The sequence below is a fragment of the Neolamprologus brichardi genome, chromosome 12 (assembly GCF_056152115.1).
Source record: "Neolamprologus brichardi isolate AB-2024 chromosome 12, ASM5615211v1, whole genome shotgun sequence".
In the NCBI taxonomy this organism is placed as follows: Eukaryota; Metazoa; Chordata; class Actinopteri; order Cichliformes; family Cichlidae; genus Neolamprologus; species Neolamprologus brichardi.
Window position 1 is genome coordinate 3,133,739 of NC_142115.1, and position 14,541 is coordinate 3,148,279.

A 14,541-nucleotide genomic window follows, 5' to 3' on the forward strand; every position below is an offset into this window, starting at 1 on the left:
ATATTTTGCAACATTAAGCAAAGATATGGTCATTTTGATTAGCATCTGAACAAAAAAACCCAAAACAAACACGCTCTCTGTAGATGTGTGGTTTGGCCGACTGCCACACTGCTATAGTCTGAAGATGAAAATCATTTTTGTGGAAGTGGTTCAAGAGCTTCGAGATCAAAGATCGGGGTTTTTCCTAGGGAGAATGTTACTAATGGGTATTATTTGAAAAGGAGAAATAAAAGGGATTTAAAAAAATGATAACTTTATTTTTCTTCTAGGTTTAGATCTAATTTTCTAATCCCTACTCTCTGCTTAAGAACATGCTTCAAAACATAATTCTACAAAGCAGAAGTTAAAAGGTTTTTTCACTTGACAGCAGCATTTTGCTGACATTATGGAGTTATTATCTGTACTGGGATGTAGATCTGGTTCAGTAATTGCAGTCTACTTCAAATACAGCATCAGCTGAATGCATAATTTTTAACTGTCTCTTAGCAAACTAAATATCCCAGCCAAACTCATTTTCAGCCAAGTTAACTTCCTAAGGAAATCTTATCTAAGAGATATTTTTGTCTGTGGAGGAGGCCTCAGGGCTACATAGCCTCATTATTTAGTTTGGCTTCCTGACGACATTTCCTCTTTTATCCTTAACAACACTATGGTGGAGCTTGGCTTTGGACTGGAGCATAAAATATCCGCCCATTAAGACAAACTGTTAACACACAGATGGGCTGTGTTAGTGAAGCAGATGTGGGCTGTATAACACTGTTGGCTTCAGTATGTTAAGAATTCTGTCATTCATATTTGGATCACTTATAACTTCGTGTTTTCACAAGTTCATTCAGGCATAAGTTTGACAGCAGAACAAGCAGCTATAGCATGAGTGGCATATTTACAATGACAGTAGATCAAGTGACATATACTTTATGGGTATTGTTCAGGCTTAAGTTAGAGTGAACCATACTCACATTTCACAACCACAGACTATATGAATATTCTACATAGTCTTTGTGTAAAAAACATGACACGTTTATTAACAGACAATCTCTTATGTTAAAAGCTGTGTCACTGATAACCAGCTGGTCCTGGTCCTTCCAACTTGTATTCCTCTATTCTCTCTCTCTCTCGTCTCAAAGTTGTACAGGCTATGAATGAAATGTTGTGGACTGCAGCTGTAGGCTCACTCTAACAAGAATGTGCAGCAGGTAGAAAATAGTTCAGGTGTCGTTGCTCTGCAACGCTGTAGAGCAGAACAAGTTGTGTGAGTCACAGATAGTATCTATAGCATTACTGATTAATTTATTTAGGGAAGTGTTTGTGTGCACATACACATGTATTAGGGCTGCCACGATTAGTCGACTAGTCACGATTACGTCGACTATTAAAATCGTCGACGACGGATTTAATAGTCGACGTGTCGTTTGAAGCTTTGTAAGATCCCAAAAGACGCAGGAATAAGTAGTAGGATTTAAGAGTGTAATAACGGACTGAAACAGAAGATGGCAGCACTGCATGTACAAGGATGCCAGCTGCCGTTAAACCCCGAAGAAGAAGAAGCTGTGTCCCAGAATTCATAGCGCGGCCCAGTTCAGTTTACAACAATGGCGGCAGCTAGTTAGTTTTAATATTACTCTTATTATTCTTTCTGTGTCACAAAATAAACGTTTAACATATTTTCAGGCGAGAATGTAGCTGTGTAAACCTCAAATATCTGCTCAGTTTATCAAGACACCACATATTTTCAACAGCGCTCCGACGTTTTCGGAGACGTCTGTTAGCCACTAGCTTGATAGCTAGCCGGGGGCTAGGCTAACTAGAGCCGTGAGAACACCGGACTCCTGGCTAATCGTTTTCAAACCCACCACCGTCTTTCACTACTCAGGTTAAACATGATATATATGTCACTTAGATAACTTAAAAATGTTATTGTTTGGCTTTTTTTTTTTTCAGTATTTTATTTGTTCCTGAGTAAATCGGTTTGGCTGAGATTAAAGTTATAGTTTTTACACAGCTGAACAAACCTCAAGCAGACAGCTGATTATCAGAAGTGTGAGATGCTCCAGAATATACTCCGGTGTCCTGTTATATTTTAGATAGCAAGGAGTTTATTAAACTTCACCGAAACAATCTGCAAATTTCATTAAAATTTAATAAACTATCATCTTGTCTTTATTTTTAGTTAGCACATACCTTAAACACTTAAAGCTGTAAGCTAATGATAGTTATATAAGAGCAGATGCTGCTGGTGCAATAAGCTGTACGTTTTATGTCCAATGGATGATGATCTGATTAGTCAACTATCAAAATAATCGTTTGTGGCAGCCCTAACATGTATACACCAATCAAAAAACTAGTGCTTAACCCAGTAGCTTCAAAGCATAAGATTCCTTTGACTCAGATTCTTCAACTTAGCATTTATTGTGGTAACTGATGAGCAAAAGTGAAAACCTGAGGTTGAATAATATATTTGTATTATAGTTTATTAAGAGTGGTATTGTGGATGACCAGTGTGTGAAGCCCCTTTTTGTGGTAAGTGACTTTAGTGTGTAAGAAGTAAAGTTACTACAGTCATTGTTCAGTGCATGCTGACATGGGCAATAACTGTACTTGTATCACTCAATCACAAGACTTCTAGATGTGTTTCAGTATCACAGTAATGCAAACTTGTACTCTGTTCAAAGGCCCATTTGAGCAACACCTGTTCCTCCTTTTATCACAACAGATTTGGTCATAACAGTAAAGGCACTGGTGAACAGGTCAGGCTGAAACGTTTGTTTATGATATTTATTCATTTGTAGGTTTAAAACTAATTTAAACAATAAGCCAAAAAGCTTTAGGCCTCATTCGTACAGGCCTAAAGACCTGATGGTCACCAACACCAAACACTAGTCACTAGGGAAAAATACTAGTACTCCCTGACAAATTGCGAGTGAGTCCTAGACGTTGCAGGCAGCGACTGTTAAATTAACTGCTAAAGCCCCAGTATGTCTTTTATGTATGAGAATGTTTTGGTCAGACCCTAGGAAGAGTAGCTACTGCTATTGACTATGTGCACGTTAGCATATGCTACTTCCGGTGCGGAAACTCCTGTGGGGAGCTTCCGCACCGCACATCACTATACAGAGATGTGTTTCTGAATGTGGACGATGTGTCTTCTGCTGCAGTGATGCAGTTCTGCTTGTGTTGAGTGATGTAAACAACTGATCGATCTAAACTCTTTAAACGTCAACATTGATCATTAGATTTTTTATGACACAACAGTGGTGAGTGTTCCCACCTTCTGCTCTTTGTAACTTAACGCGATCTTTCCGTATTCGAGTTTTGGACATGATTTTGGAGAATATCTTCGCAGTAGCGATTGACCGCAAAGTAAAGCTACCGGAAATGTACAACCCCACATCCGGTCTCAAACCAGGAAGTTAGCATTTTCTTGTGCACAGGGTCAATTGCAGGTGCTAATGGGGATCTTAATAAACTAAACTATCTAAACAGCCATTCAGAAAGGCTGGTGACTCTCTGGTAACCACCAGTTGCAAAGGAAAATTTGTATTTCCTACAGGTTGGCAAATGGTTGCTAGGTGGTGCACCAAAAACCTTTAGTCACCAGAAGATTGCCTGTAGGTTGCCCACTGCAGAAAGTCTCATTAGCCAGCAGCACAAGAAAAGCCAAAGATTAAACTCAAGACAAACAAAAATGTGAGAAACACTATTCCTAACTACAGGAATAAGGAAGGAACAAAGCCCTTTCATACAAATATGATATCAAAGATAACGAGAACCACTTTCATTTTAAACTGCCATACACCATTGTTCAATACTGCCCAAGTAAAAGTGACTTTATCGGTGAGAAGTCCACAATGTTTTGGAGTTAAAGATTTTTCTCTAGTTCTGGACACTGAATAAGGTTTGCTCATTGACAGAGATAACTCATGTCTGTTAGATAAAGCGACATCTGTAACACTGCAGTGTAAAGTCCCAGTGAACGCAAGAATCAGTAAAGCAGCTGACAATAATATCCATTCCCTCAACATCTTCAAATTTGACATTAGATTTGGATAAGGATGGAAAGCATCTGGAGAAAAAGACAGTCTGCAGTCTGCCTTTTAAATTAGATTCAAACTCTGCCCAAGCATCCGCCTCCTCTTCCTTCATGGACAGAGTGCAAGTCTCTGTTCTGTTGTCAGCAAAACACAAGCCAAGAATCCACGCAACATGCACGCAACCTTTGTAACTTTACTTGAACTTCTAGCCAGTGGGATAGTTTGACTTTAAAATGCCGTGCAGGCGCACACTAACCATTTTGTTCTTCTTGGAGTAAGTCTTCTTCAGCAGCCTCTCATTCATCCTCTCCTGCTCCCGCTGGGCGTGATGAAGGAAGCCGTTCTCCAGGGGATCCACCACTGGCTGAACATTCTCCTCTTCCTCCTCCACCTCCTCGTCCTCCTTCTTCTGACGCTTTGCCACCTTTTTCTCCTTCCACCTCTCCTTCTTCTCTTGCGTCTTCACAACTCCACTCTTCTTCTGCAGAAAAAGATTTTGTTACAACTTGGCAATTACGTAGTATTGATCAAAGAAACTAAACTAAACAAGTCAGCAGTAGTGAATCTCAAATAATTCTGTACTCGCACTGAATGACAGATACTGATCAGTGTCACACTGAGATTTACAGCCTTTGCTGTCTCAAGGATTTTCTTTGAATCCTTCAACGAGAACAAAGCAGACAGGTCTAGATGGATATACAAACTGGCAGGAGATAAATGTGCAAAAGAACAGAGGGAGGGTGTACCGCAGCTGGCAAATAGTCAAGTGTGCGGCCCCTTTCACTTCTGGCTTATACAAAGCAAGCAAACACTTGAGCAGAGAGCAGTGACGCTCCCTCTCTCTAAAGTCATATTTAATCCTGTCAGCAGCAGAACAATGCCTTACTGGAGCCTATAATCACTTTATGGCTCAGATATAATGAGCTTGTGATATGAAGTGCTGCTTTAACACACACTGGAGAAAATACAGCAGCTTTACATTTAGTCTATGACCACACAATCTCCCCCTTTAACCTTGTTAGTCGTTGATTTCATGCTTCAGCAATGCCCTGTATGAAAGCAGTGTTTGTTTATTGGAATTTAAAGACCATTTCTAAGTTGCTGGTGTGTTATACAGCAGTAGCTCGTCCTCACCTCCCCAATTTTATGCCCAACACGTATAACAGAGCCAGGTGGCTGCGGCTTTTGTTACTGAAGTCACTACACTGGTAAAACGGTACGAAACGTTAGATGAATAATATTCTATGTTAGAAGGTTTTATTACAATCCCTCATTGCTGAGGTAAAGTTTGATGGTTAGCCTTCACATATGCTCAGATCTCTAAGGAGAGATGGGTGAACAGCTCACGAGTGGATTTTTTAGTTTGCAATTTAAATAAAAAGAATGACCATCAATAATGAAATTACCCATGAACTGCAGCCCTAGTTTGATCCTCAACTGCTGGCGATGCCTCTATGAACAACCAAACCTCAGTAATTCAGGCGGGATAATCAATGGGAGCACAGACAAGACATATTCTACAACTCCTCCTTGCAAGGTACTGCACTTTGAGCTCAAGATGGCTATGAACTAGGGCTGCCACAAACGATTATTTTGATAGTCGACTAGTCACCGATTATTTTTGCGATTAGTCGACTAATCAGATCATCACCCATTGGACGTCAAACGTACAGCTTATTGCACCAGCAGCATCTGCTCTTATATAACTATCATTAGCTTACAGCTTTAAGTGTTTAAGGTATGTGCCAACTAGAAATAAAGACAAGATGATAGTTTATTAAATTATAATGAAATTTGCAGATTGTTTCGGTGAAGTTTAATAAACTCCTTGCTATCTAAAGTATAACAGGACACCGGAGTATATTCTCGAGCATCTCACACTTCTGATAATCAGCTGTCTGCTTGAGGTTTGTTCAGCTGTGTAAAAACTATAACTTTAATCTCAGCCAAACCGATTTACTCAGGAACAAATAAAATACTAAAAAAAAAAAGCCAAACAATAACATTTTTAAGTTATCTAAGTGACTTATATATCATGTTTAACCTGAGTAGCGAAAGACAGCGGTGGGTTTGAAAACGATTAGCCGGGAGTCCGGTGTTCTCACGGCTCTAGTTAGCCTAGCCCCCGGCTAGCTATCAAGCTAGTGGCTAACAGACGTCTCCGAAAACGTCGGAGCGCTGTTGAAAATATGTGGTGTCTTGATAAACTGAGCAGATATTTGAGGTTTACACAGCTACATTCTCGCCTGAAAATATGTTAAATGTTTATTTTGTGACCCAGAAAGAATAATAAGAGTAATATTAAAACTAACTAGCTGCCGCCATTGTTGGAAACTGAGCTGGGCTGCGCTATGAATTCTGGGACACAGCTTCTTCTTCTTCGGGATTTAAGGGCAGCTGGCATCCTTGTACATGCAGTGCTGCCATCTTCTGTTTCAGTCCGTTATTACATTCTTAAATCCTACTACTTATTCCTGCGTCTTTTGGGATCTTACAAAGCTTCAAACGACACGTCGACTATTAAATCAGTCGTTGACGATTTTAATAGTCGAGGTAATCGTGACTAGTCGACTAATTGTGGCAGCCCTACTATGAACCCATCTCATAGCACAGATCAGTTGTTCTAGACTCATACTTATAACACATAATAAGACACAAATGGTCAAAGGAAGGTCAAATAAAGCTCGCAAGTGAGTAAAGTCAAAGCCATTGCCAAGATGATAGAATAAAAAAGCGCACACGTGTTAGCATTAGTGTTGGCATACATGCACAAGTCCTATTCTGTGATAACCCCTGATGTCTGCCTCACTTCTGTGTCAAGTGTCTGAATCGTTCCCTCCTCCTGGGCTTCAGCTGCTCCTTATTTCCATATCTGAAAATAAGACTGAGCTGGTGATGTCCTGCAGCCGGTGGTCATCACTGTGTGTTTGAATGGCACAGGACAACACATCTCTGTTTGAAGCCGTATGGAGCTGAGGCCAGAGGGCTGCAAGTTCACATTTCAGCATCTGTTCACAGCCAGCAGCATTAAGCCTAACTGCAGATGAATCTGTGCTCCATATGAATAATCAAATTATCGACTCCAAAGGTGGGAGATTAGCAGATGGGTCGCACATTAGGCTCATAACTGCTAATGAATGACACCTTCCGTGACAAAAGGTGTTTATGTGTCAGGTACTTAAATAAAAACAATACTCCCATAGAAAGGAGACAAAAATCAATCTCCAAAAATGTAACTGTCAAGAGAAAGGAACCAAACTAAAACACACCTTTATGTTGTAACCCAGGAGTCCTGCATAAATTATGTTTTTCCTACACTGAAAATATTTCTAGCTGAACTGTTTCATAGTTTGCTCTGCAGTGCAGTTCCACACCTCATGAAAGGAGCTGTTTAAAAACAGTGTTTTCTATGTGTAAGAATTTCTTCTCTCACACCTTTAAAGAGTGGGTACAACACTCGCTCACAGGGAAATCACATTTTCAGTGTAAAAGGAATCAGCTGTTTGTTGAGCCAAAGGTCACTTTACACAGTAAACCTCACTGGGATATAAACGTCCTTTATGAAATAAGACCAACAATGTTTTGTTGTGTTGTTAAGAAGAAAACAGTTAATGTATCGGTCTTATTGTATGGGGTAGAATCTTATTGGATTTATAATGTTTCATGCATAGTAAATAAAGCGAGTCAAGTATTTACACAGCACAGTTCAAGATAAATATCACAAAGTGCTTCACAACAGGAATGGTAAACAACAAGAACAAACACTTTAAACAGTTTAAAAAGATGAGTGCTACGGTTGTTTTTAAAAGAAACCGGAGACCACAGATCTCAGGTTCAATCTGAGGCTATGCGTGGGCAAGCCAAGTCTGAAAGAATGATGCTATCACTCATCATTTTAGTAGTGGAAAATCCTTTCACTGTTATTTTTAAATTTTAATCCATGTTAAGCAGCTAGTCCCAGGCCATCCCACCGCATATACATATCCCCCAACTGCTTCTGCAAAAAGGATTACGCCTAATGGTTACACACAACCCAACTCCAGCACCTTCCCCTGTAGCTGGCAGTGATTATTATTGCGCTGCTTTAGAGATCTTCTGGTTTGGGCCACTCGAACCAGAACTTGCAGAACGTGGAGCAGAGTGTGGAACACCAAACGGCAGTTCCTCAAGATGAAAGACTCACTTTTAAGCAGCTGCTTATGTTATTTGTATTTGTCTGCAGGAGAAACTAATAGAAACCTAAATTTGTAGGAAACATAAAAAAACGTTTTTTGTTGAAAATTAAATTTTAAGTTAAAACTGAAAGAACACCCCAGCTCTGCATTTGTGATGTTTCTGCTTCAACTTGTAAAAATGTTTCATATGGTACGTTATTAAGAGCTCAAGAAACAGTTGCAGTTAAAATGCACATTATATGCCTGGACTAAAATCATTGTGCTGGTATTTATATTTTGTATTATTCCACTGGGTTACTGTGATGGCCAAACCCGCGGCCACACTCTAAAGTCGGTAACTTTTGTATTTTCATTCTTCATTTGAACATAGTAATACATTTTAGTTGCCAATAACTTTATTGATTGGTTTGGATACATTTGTTCTATTTGTAAGCGCGCACATTTAGTTTACTTATGTATTCATACTGCTTCCCTTAGCCTGGTTCAGTCGGAGGTTTCTTCCTGTTAAAAGGGAGTTTTTCCTTCCCACTGTCGCCAAAGTGCTGCTCATAGGGGGTCATATGATTGTTGGGTTTTTCTCTGTATCTATGAAGCGCCTTGAGGCGACTTTTGTTGTGATTTGGCGCTATATAAATAAAATTGAATTGAATTGAACTTCATTTCTTTGAATTTTGACTAACCTTTGTCTTTTTATTTCTTACCTGCCATCATCTCTGGGAGTTGCTGGACAAAAGATGGTAGCCAGGGTTTGAAACCATTAAATACAAAGGAAGATAATTGGACCACACCACCACTTCCTGCTGAAGGGGAGAATGTGTGTTTTCTTTACTTTAAAAATAAAGTATTTGTATTTAATTAAATATTTGAGTTTTTTAGGGTTTAATGGGGTTTTTGATTTTCTTCTTTGGTGTTTAGTTTATTAACAAATGAGATTGTACTGCATCGTTTGTGATTTATGATTGTGTTTGTTTGTTACCCCTCATGTGTCACAATGGTCTGAACAGCCATTATATATATATATATATATATATATATATATATATATATATATATATATACCCTTGTATGTCATTTCATGTTTTAGGTCAGTTATGTTTGTTTGTAGCAGTCATTTGGGTCGTTAAGTTTGCAGTCTTTGCCTGAGTTCAGTTTTGTTTCTTTGACCTCTTTTATGAGCTCAACATTTATTACTCTTGTAAATATAATTTTTGGGGGTTAAATAAATGGAAACTATATTTTTCTAATAATTCCTGGGACTCCTCCTGTTTTTCAACTCGGTCCATCACAGTTACATATTTATCCCGTCACAAACGGCCGTTACCCTGCCCACACGTCCACACTGTTGTGTGATATCACACGGCCACTCAAAGTAACTCTTTTCTCCTCACAAGTAGACACATTTATTTCTCAAGATGCAATATCCAGGTGCTACTAACAGACGACCTCCCATGGCAATCATTGATTTTAAATCTGTCTTTAAAGAGCTTTCATTTTTTGACTGTACTGGTATCATCTTTGTGGGCTTAGAAAATCAGCATTATCTTCAGGAAAATCATCCCCTGTAGCAACAAAAAGCCATAATTAGGTTTGTTTCTACATTTTAAACCCTCACAAAATCGAACCATTCCCCTGCCACTTTCATCTATTATTGTCTATCATAATAAACTCAGCTACCTTTAAACAAAATCTAGCAATATTACTGAGGTTTTCTTTTGATATTTTCTAATCCACATAATAGAAAACCAGAGAATCCTTAAATCATTGCAAATGAAAGGACTACCGAATATAACATTGCGGCACACTCTTTTTAGTTTGACTGCAGTAAACCATTAACATGTGATCAAATACAGATCTTAGTTAAAGCCAGAAAACCAAACACTTGTCTAAGTGCAACATAGAGCTGGGTGATAGAACGATAACGATATGTATCGTGAAATAACTTTTTCTCGATAGAAAAGTTAAACTATTGTGACAGGCCTCATCTCGCTTGTCCTCTTAAAAAAAAGAACAGCCAATCCAAATTAAGTAGCGCAGAGCCGAACCAATCACAGCCGCAGCGTCACGTCACGTGACTTGTTACGTACAGCACAAGCACCAAGCCGCACATGTGTATTTGTTTGGGAAGCAGCCAGCCGCCGTGCCGCCCGGGTAATGGAGGAAATGAGTGTGCCGACTAGAGAAAAATCAACTGAGAGCGTGACCGAAGGTTAGCGAAGAGAAAACAGATGATGGTTCCAATGCCGGAGAGATTGTTGAACGGAAGAGCCAAAGAAGCTCCGTAGTGTGAAGGTATTTCGGCCACTTCAAGTCTGACAAAAACAGAGTAGTGCGCACTGTAAATGTGCCGAAAGCAAGTCTGGAAATACAATAAAGCGGTGCATGCTCAATCTCTGACTGGAAGCGCTAATTCGTCATTCGGCTTTTGTCAGACTAAAGTAACTGTTAAACTGTTTGAAAAGCTCAGCTATACAACAAGGAGAGATCGAGAATTTCCTTTTAGTTCTCAGTTTATTTGATATTGACAAAAGTTAGTCAATTTTGTCTGTTCTTCTGTAAAACAAACTAAGATTTATTTTTAGAATTAATATTTTGTTTCTAAGTGGAATTGACAATTTAGTCTGTTTTGTTTGTTCTATTTTGAAACTTAAACGTTTTAGCGGCTGCCTTTTGTGTAGTTTGCAATATTTGCCTTTATTTATCTGAAAAAGTCTCATGTTCCTTAAGCACATCTACCCTGTTGAACTTATTATGGGAAATAAATATTTAAATCAAAAAAAGCTGCTGATTATTTCACATTTTACTTGTGAGCAACGGCACATTTAAATCTTACAAATATAGTTATTTGGCTTATATCGTGATATATATCGTGATATATATCGTTATCGCCTGAAATGAAAAAAAAAAACATATCGTGATATGAAAAAATCATATCGCCCAGCTCTAGTGCAACACCAATTTACGCACATAGTGCATATCCAACTTGAATCTGGTGAAGCGTCAAACATCTCACCACTATCTCTTTGACTTTCATGCTACATGTCTGTTTCAAGTGAAATGCAAACTAATAAAACACAAATATGCCTCAGGAGCAAATAAATATCAGCTGTTCAAAACTCAAACTTTCTTGCTAATATAGTGTGGCAGGTTGTGGCAGTGCCTCAAGGGTAGTATGCTGAGCAGCTGCCACTCCAAAGAAACCACAGATCATCGCCAGAGGCATGCAAACAATATATTGCAGTGTTAAGTCATATCAACATGTATTAATTTCTGCAGCCTCTTGCATAGATCTCACAACATACCACTGAGGAATTATCGATGCCATTTCAATGGAGGCAAAATGTACTACACAGCGCTACAGTAAAGGATGTAGATCTACACATAAAAATGTGTCATGCTTCTCAGTCTAGTTTTGTGTTTGCCAGCATTACAGCTTCTGTTAATCGCATTATCAGAAGCTCAAGCTCAAGCACACAGCAATTAGATTTTGTTTAGAGCATTTGCACCTGCTCTCGTTGCTGTCTCATGTCTGCTGCATTCTAAATAAACAGATTTTAATTGTTTGTGTGTGTTATTTCCATTTATTCAGTCCATGCCTCAGACAACAGATCTATAATAGCTCCAGGAGTAGAAGGGTAATTCATCACCGTGTCTGCCAGCAACAGCTTAGTTGTGATAGCATTTCCATATTTCAAAGGCCTGAAGTAGGGTTTTTCTTTTATGAAATGGTTATGAAATTATTTCTGCACACAATGGAGCAGTGTATCACACTCTGTACTGTTAAAAACATTTACAAATCAAAAGAATAAAATACTGATGCTGGTGACAAAGTGCACTTCAGTGTACATCAGGTGAAGGTCGAAGATTCATCATAGTATTTCTTTACCTTTAAGCCCTATGCAAGCCTAATATGAAAACATATCTTGCAGCCTTCTTTTATTCCCCTGATGTCGTGTCTACTTTTTTATACAATGTTAAAAGCCTTGCTATTCATCTGTGAAGCTTTTAACTAGTGAATCTCTCTCGTTTTACCTTGTTCGGCCTAGGATAGAAAAGTGACAGTGACCTCAGTAGTAGAGAAGAAGTGGTTTAAGATATGATGAGGCAGTGGGGCTGACAAAGGAGCGGGAGAGAGGAGAGGATGAAAAGGACGAACACAGAGAGAGGGAGCGATACGGTGATGGTGGGGGGGTCTCAGCCTGGAACAGGAGAGACCGCTCGACTGGTTTGACCCGGCCACGTTACCCTGGCAACAGAATGGGAGAGCTTTGTTGCTGTTCCAGGCTGCATGGGGAGTGCAGTGTGTATGTGTGTGTGTGTGTGGGTACAAGTGCATAAAATCCAACACAGGTTTCCTTTCCGCTAACAATAAAGCGCATGGCTTTACATGGTTATGCTGGGACCTTGAGATCCACTGTGGAAGCACGTTTAGTTCCCAAAGGAGGGTTTATGCATTCTGCACAGAGGAATGTCAGCAACCCTGAGGTTTCTTGCAAAGGGTAACGGGGTCTTCATGAGGCATACGCAAGCCAGAGTTTCACAAATGGAGCCTGAAGTGCAAAAAAAATAGACAGTGTGCAGAAAGAGACAGGAAGATGAAGACACTTAGTAGTGTCTGGTGCACATTATCATCATGCTTTCTCCACAGAACTCTCTTCTTTCTAAGGCTAGTAATTATTTAGGAGACACAAAGAGCTCTGCAGGGTACACCTCCCTTGACATTAAGCGGTACCACGCAGAGATTGCAGGGCTGGCTGCCACAGCTCCTGTGCTCTTCAATGGAGTTGTGGGAAAACTATCAATTATATACTTCTAAATAGCATTGTACGTTTCACCGAGGTGCTGCAGAGTGACTAAAACTGACTGAGCTTTGTGTCTTTTCTTCTTTTACAGTCCGAGACACCTGCACGTGCATATACTCTGTGCATTAATCTATACATAAATTATATTTCCACAGGTGTTTAAGATTGTCAAGTAGGGATGCAACGATACCAATTTTTTCAAACCGATACGATACCGATACTTGGATCTGAGTACTTGCCGATACAGAGTACAAAAAACGATACTTCTACCACACACAACACACACACACACACACACACACAAATGCAATGAATTGGAAGACAGATTTTATTTTATTCTCTGCCGATAAAAAATAAAATCTTAATAAAAATGACCACAAAAAAATTTCAAGTGAAAAATAAGCACTTCTGTTAAATTATTGCAGAGTCTCCACATTGTAATTTAACAAAATATCACTGAACTATTGGCACTGTCTCGAGCTTTCAGAATAATAAATAAACACTTCTGTTTAGAATAAAATAAATACAAATTAGGTTTGCGAATAAATTAAACTTTTAAATTATTGCAGAGTGTCCATATTGTAAACAAACAAACAAAATAATTATTGTAAAATAAATAATAAATAAAATAATAATTGGCCCCCTAGTGGCCAATCTAAAAAACTACAACAGAAATGACAAGCCACCCTCTGATTAATGAAATAAGTTGGTATCAGTTCATGGTATCGGTTAACTTTTACGAGTATGAGTACACACACATTTTACAGTATCGGCCCCGATACCCGATACCAGCATCAGGTATCGGGTATCCCTATTGTCAAGTATTATATTCTATAAAATCATTTGTAGTTGGGCTGTCCTGTCAGGACCACATTTATCTGTAAAATACCAGCTTCTCGTGAGCTCAGAAAAACAGGCCCTACATATTGACATTAAAAAACATATTAAAACATATTATTTAAAAAAAAAAATCACAGCTAAATTTAAAGGCTTGAGAACTGTGTGTCATGATTAACAGTCAATATCTACAGGGGGATTAAAATATTAATGGCAAACAGCTCGTTCTACTAAGAGATTACTTATATACATGCTGATCAGGCTGGTGGAGCTTATATCTGTCTAACATGCCTGTTTTGTCACACTTCACATGGCAGATGTTATTGTCCCCTCTTCGTGATATGAGTCTTCTCTATGGAGGCTCATTCATTCATTCAATTGAATTCAATAGCACCAAATCACAAGAGCAGCCGCCTCAAGGCGCTTCTTATTGTAAGGTATACCTTACAACCTTAAACAATCAGACAACCTTTTATCAGCAACCAGTTGGTGACAGTGGGAAGGAAAAACTCCCTTTTAACAGGAGGACACCTTTTGCAGAAACAGGCTCAGGGAGGGGCCGACAAAGACCACATTACACATGAGCACAAGATGGCAGTGATTTAAGGATGATGGAGATGCTTTATGGCACTGAATGCTGTTCAAGATGTAAGGAGAGTGATCACTTTGATATGGTATGTTTTTGATTGCCTTGTTTGC

At 39.0% G+C, this 14,541-nt stretch overlaps 1 protein-coding gene across 9 annotated transcripts in view; it reads right to left on the reverse strand.

The window, feature by feature from the left end:
• The window catches only part of fbrsl1 (fibrosin-like 1), a 317,456-nt gene that overhangs the window by 216,106 nt on the left and 86,809 nt on the right, over window positions 1-14,541 (reverse strand). For all 9 annotated transcript variants that reach the window (XM_006805436.3, XM_087848891.1, XM_006805435.3 and 6 more), the window contains exon 2: window positions 4,288-4,512. In XM_006805436.3, the coding sequence (XP_006805499.2) occupies window positions 4,288-4,512 (225 nt within the window). The remainder of the gene's footprint in view (window positions 1-4,287; window positions 4,513-14,541) is intronic.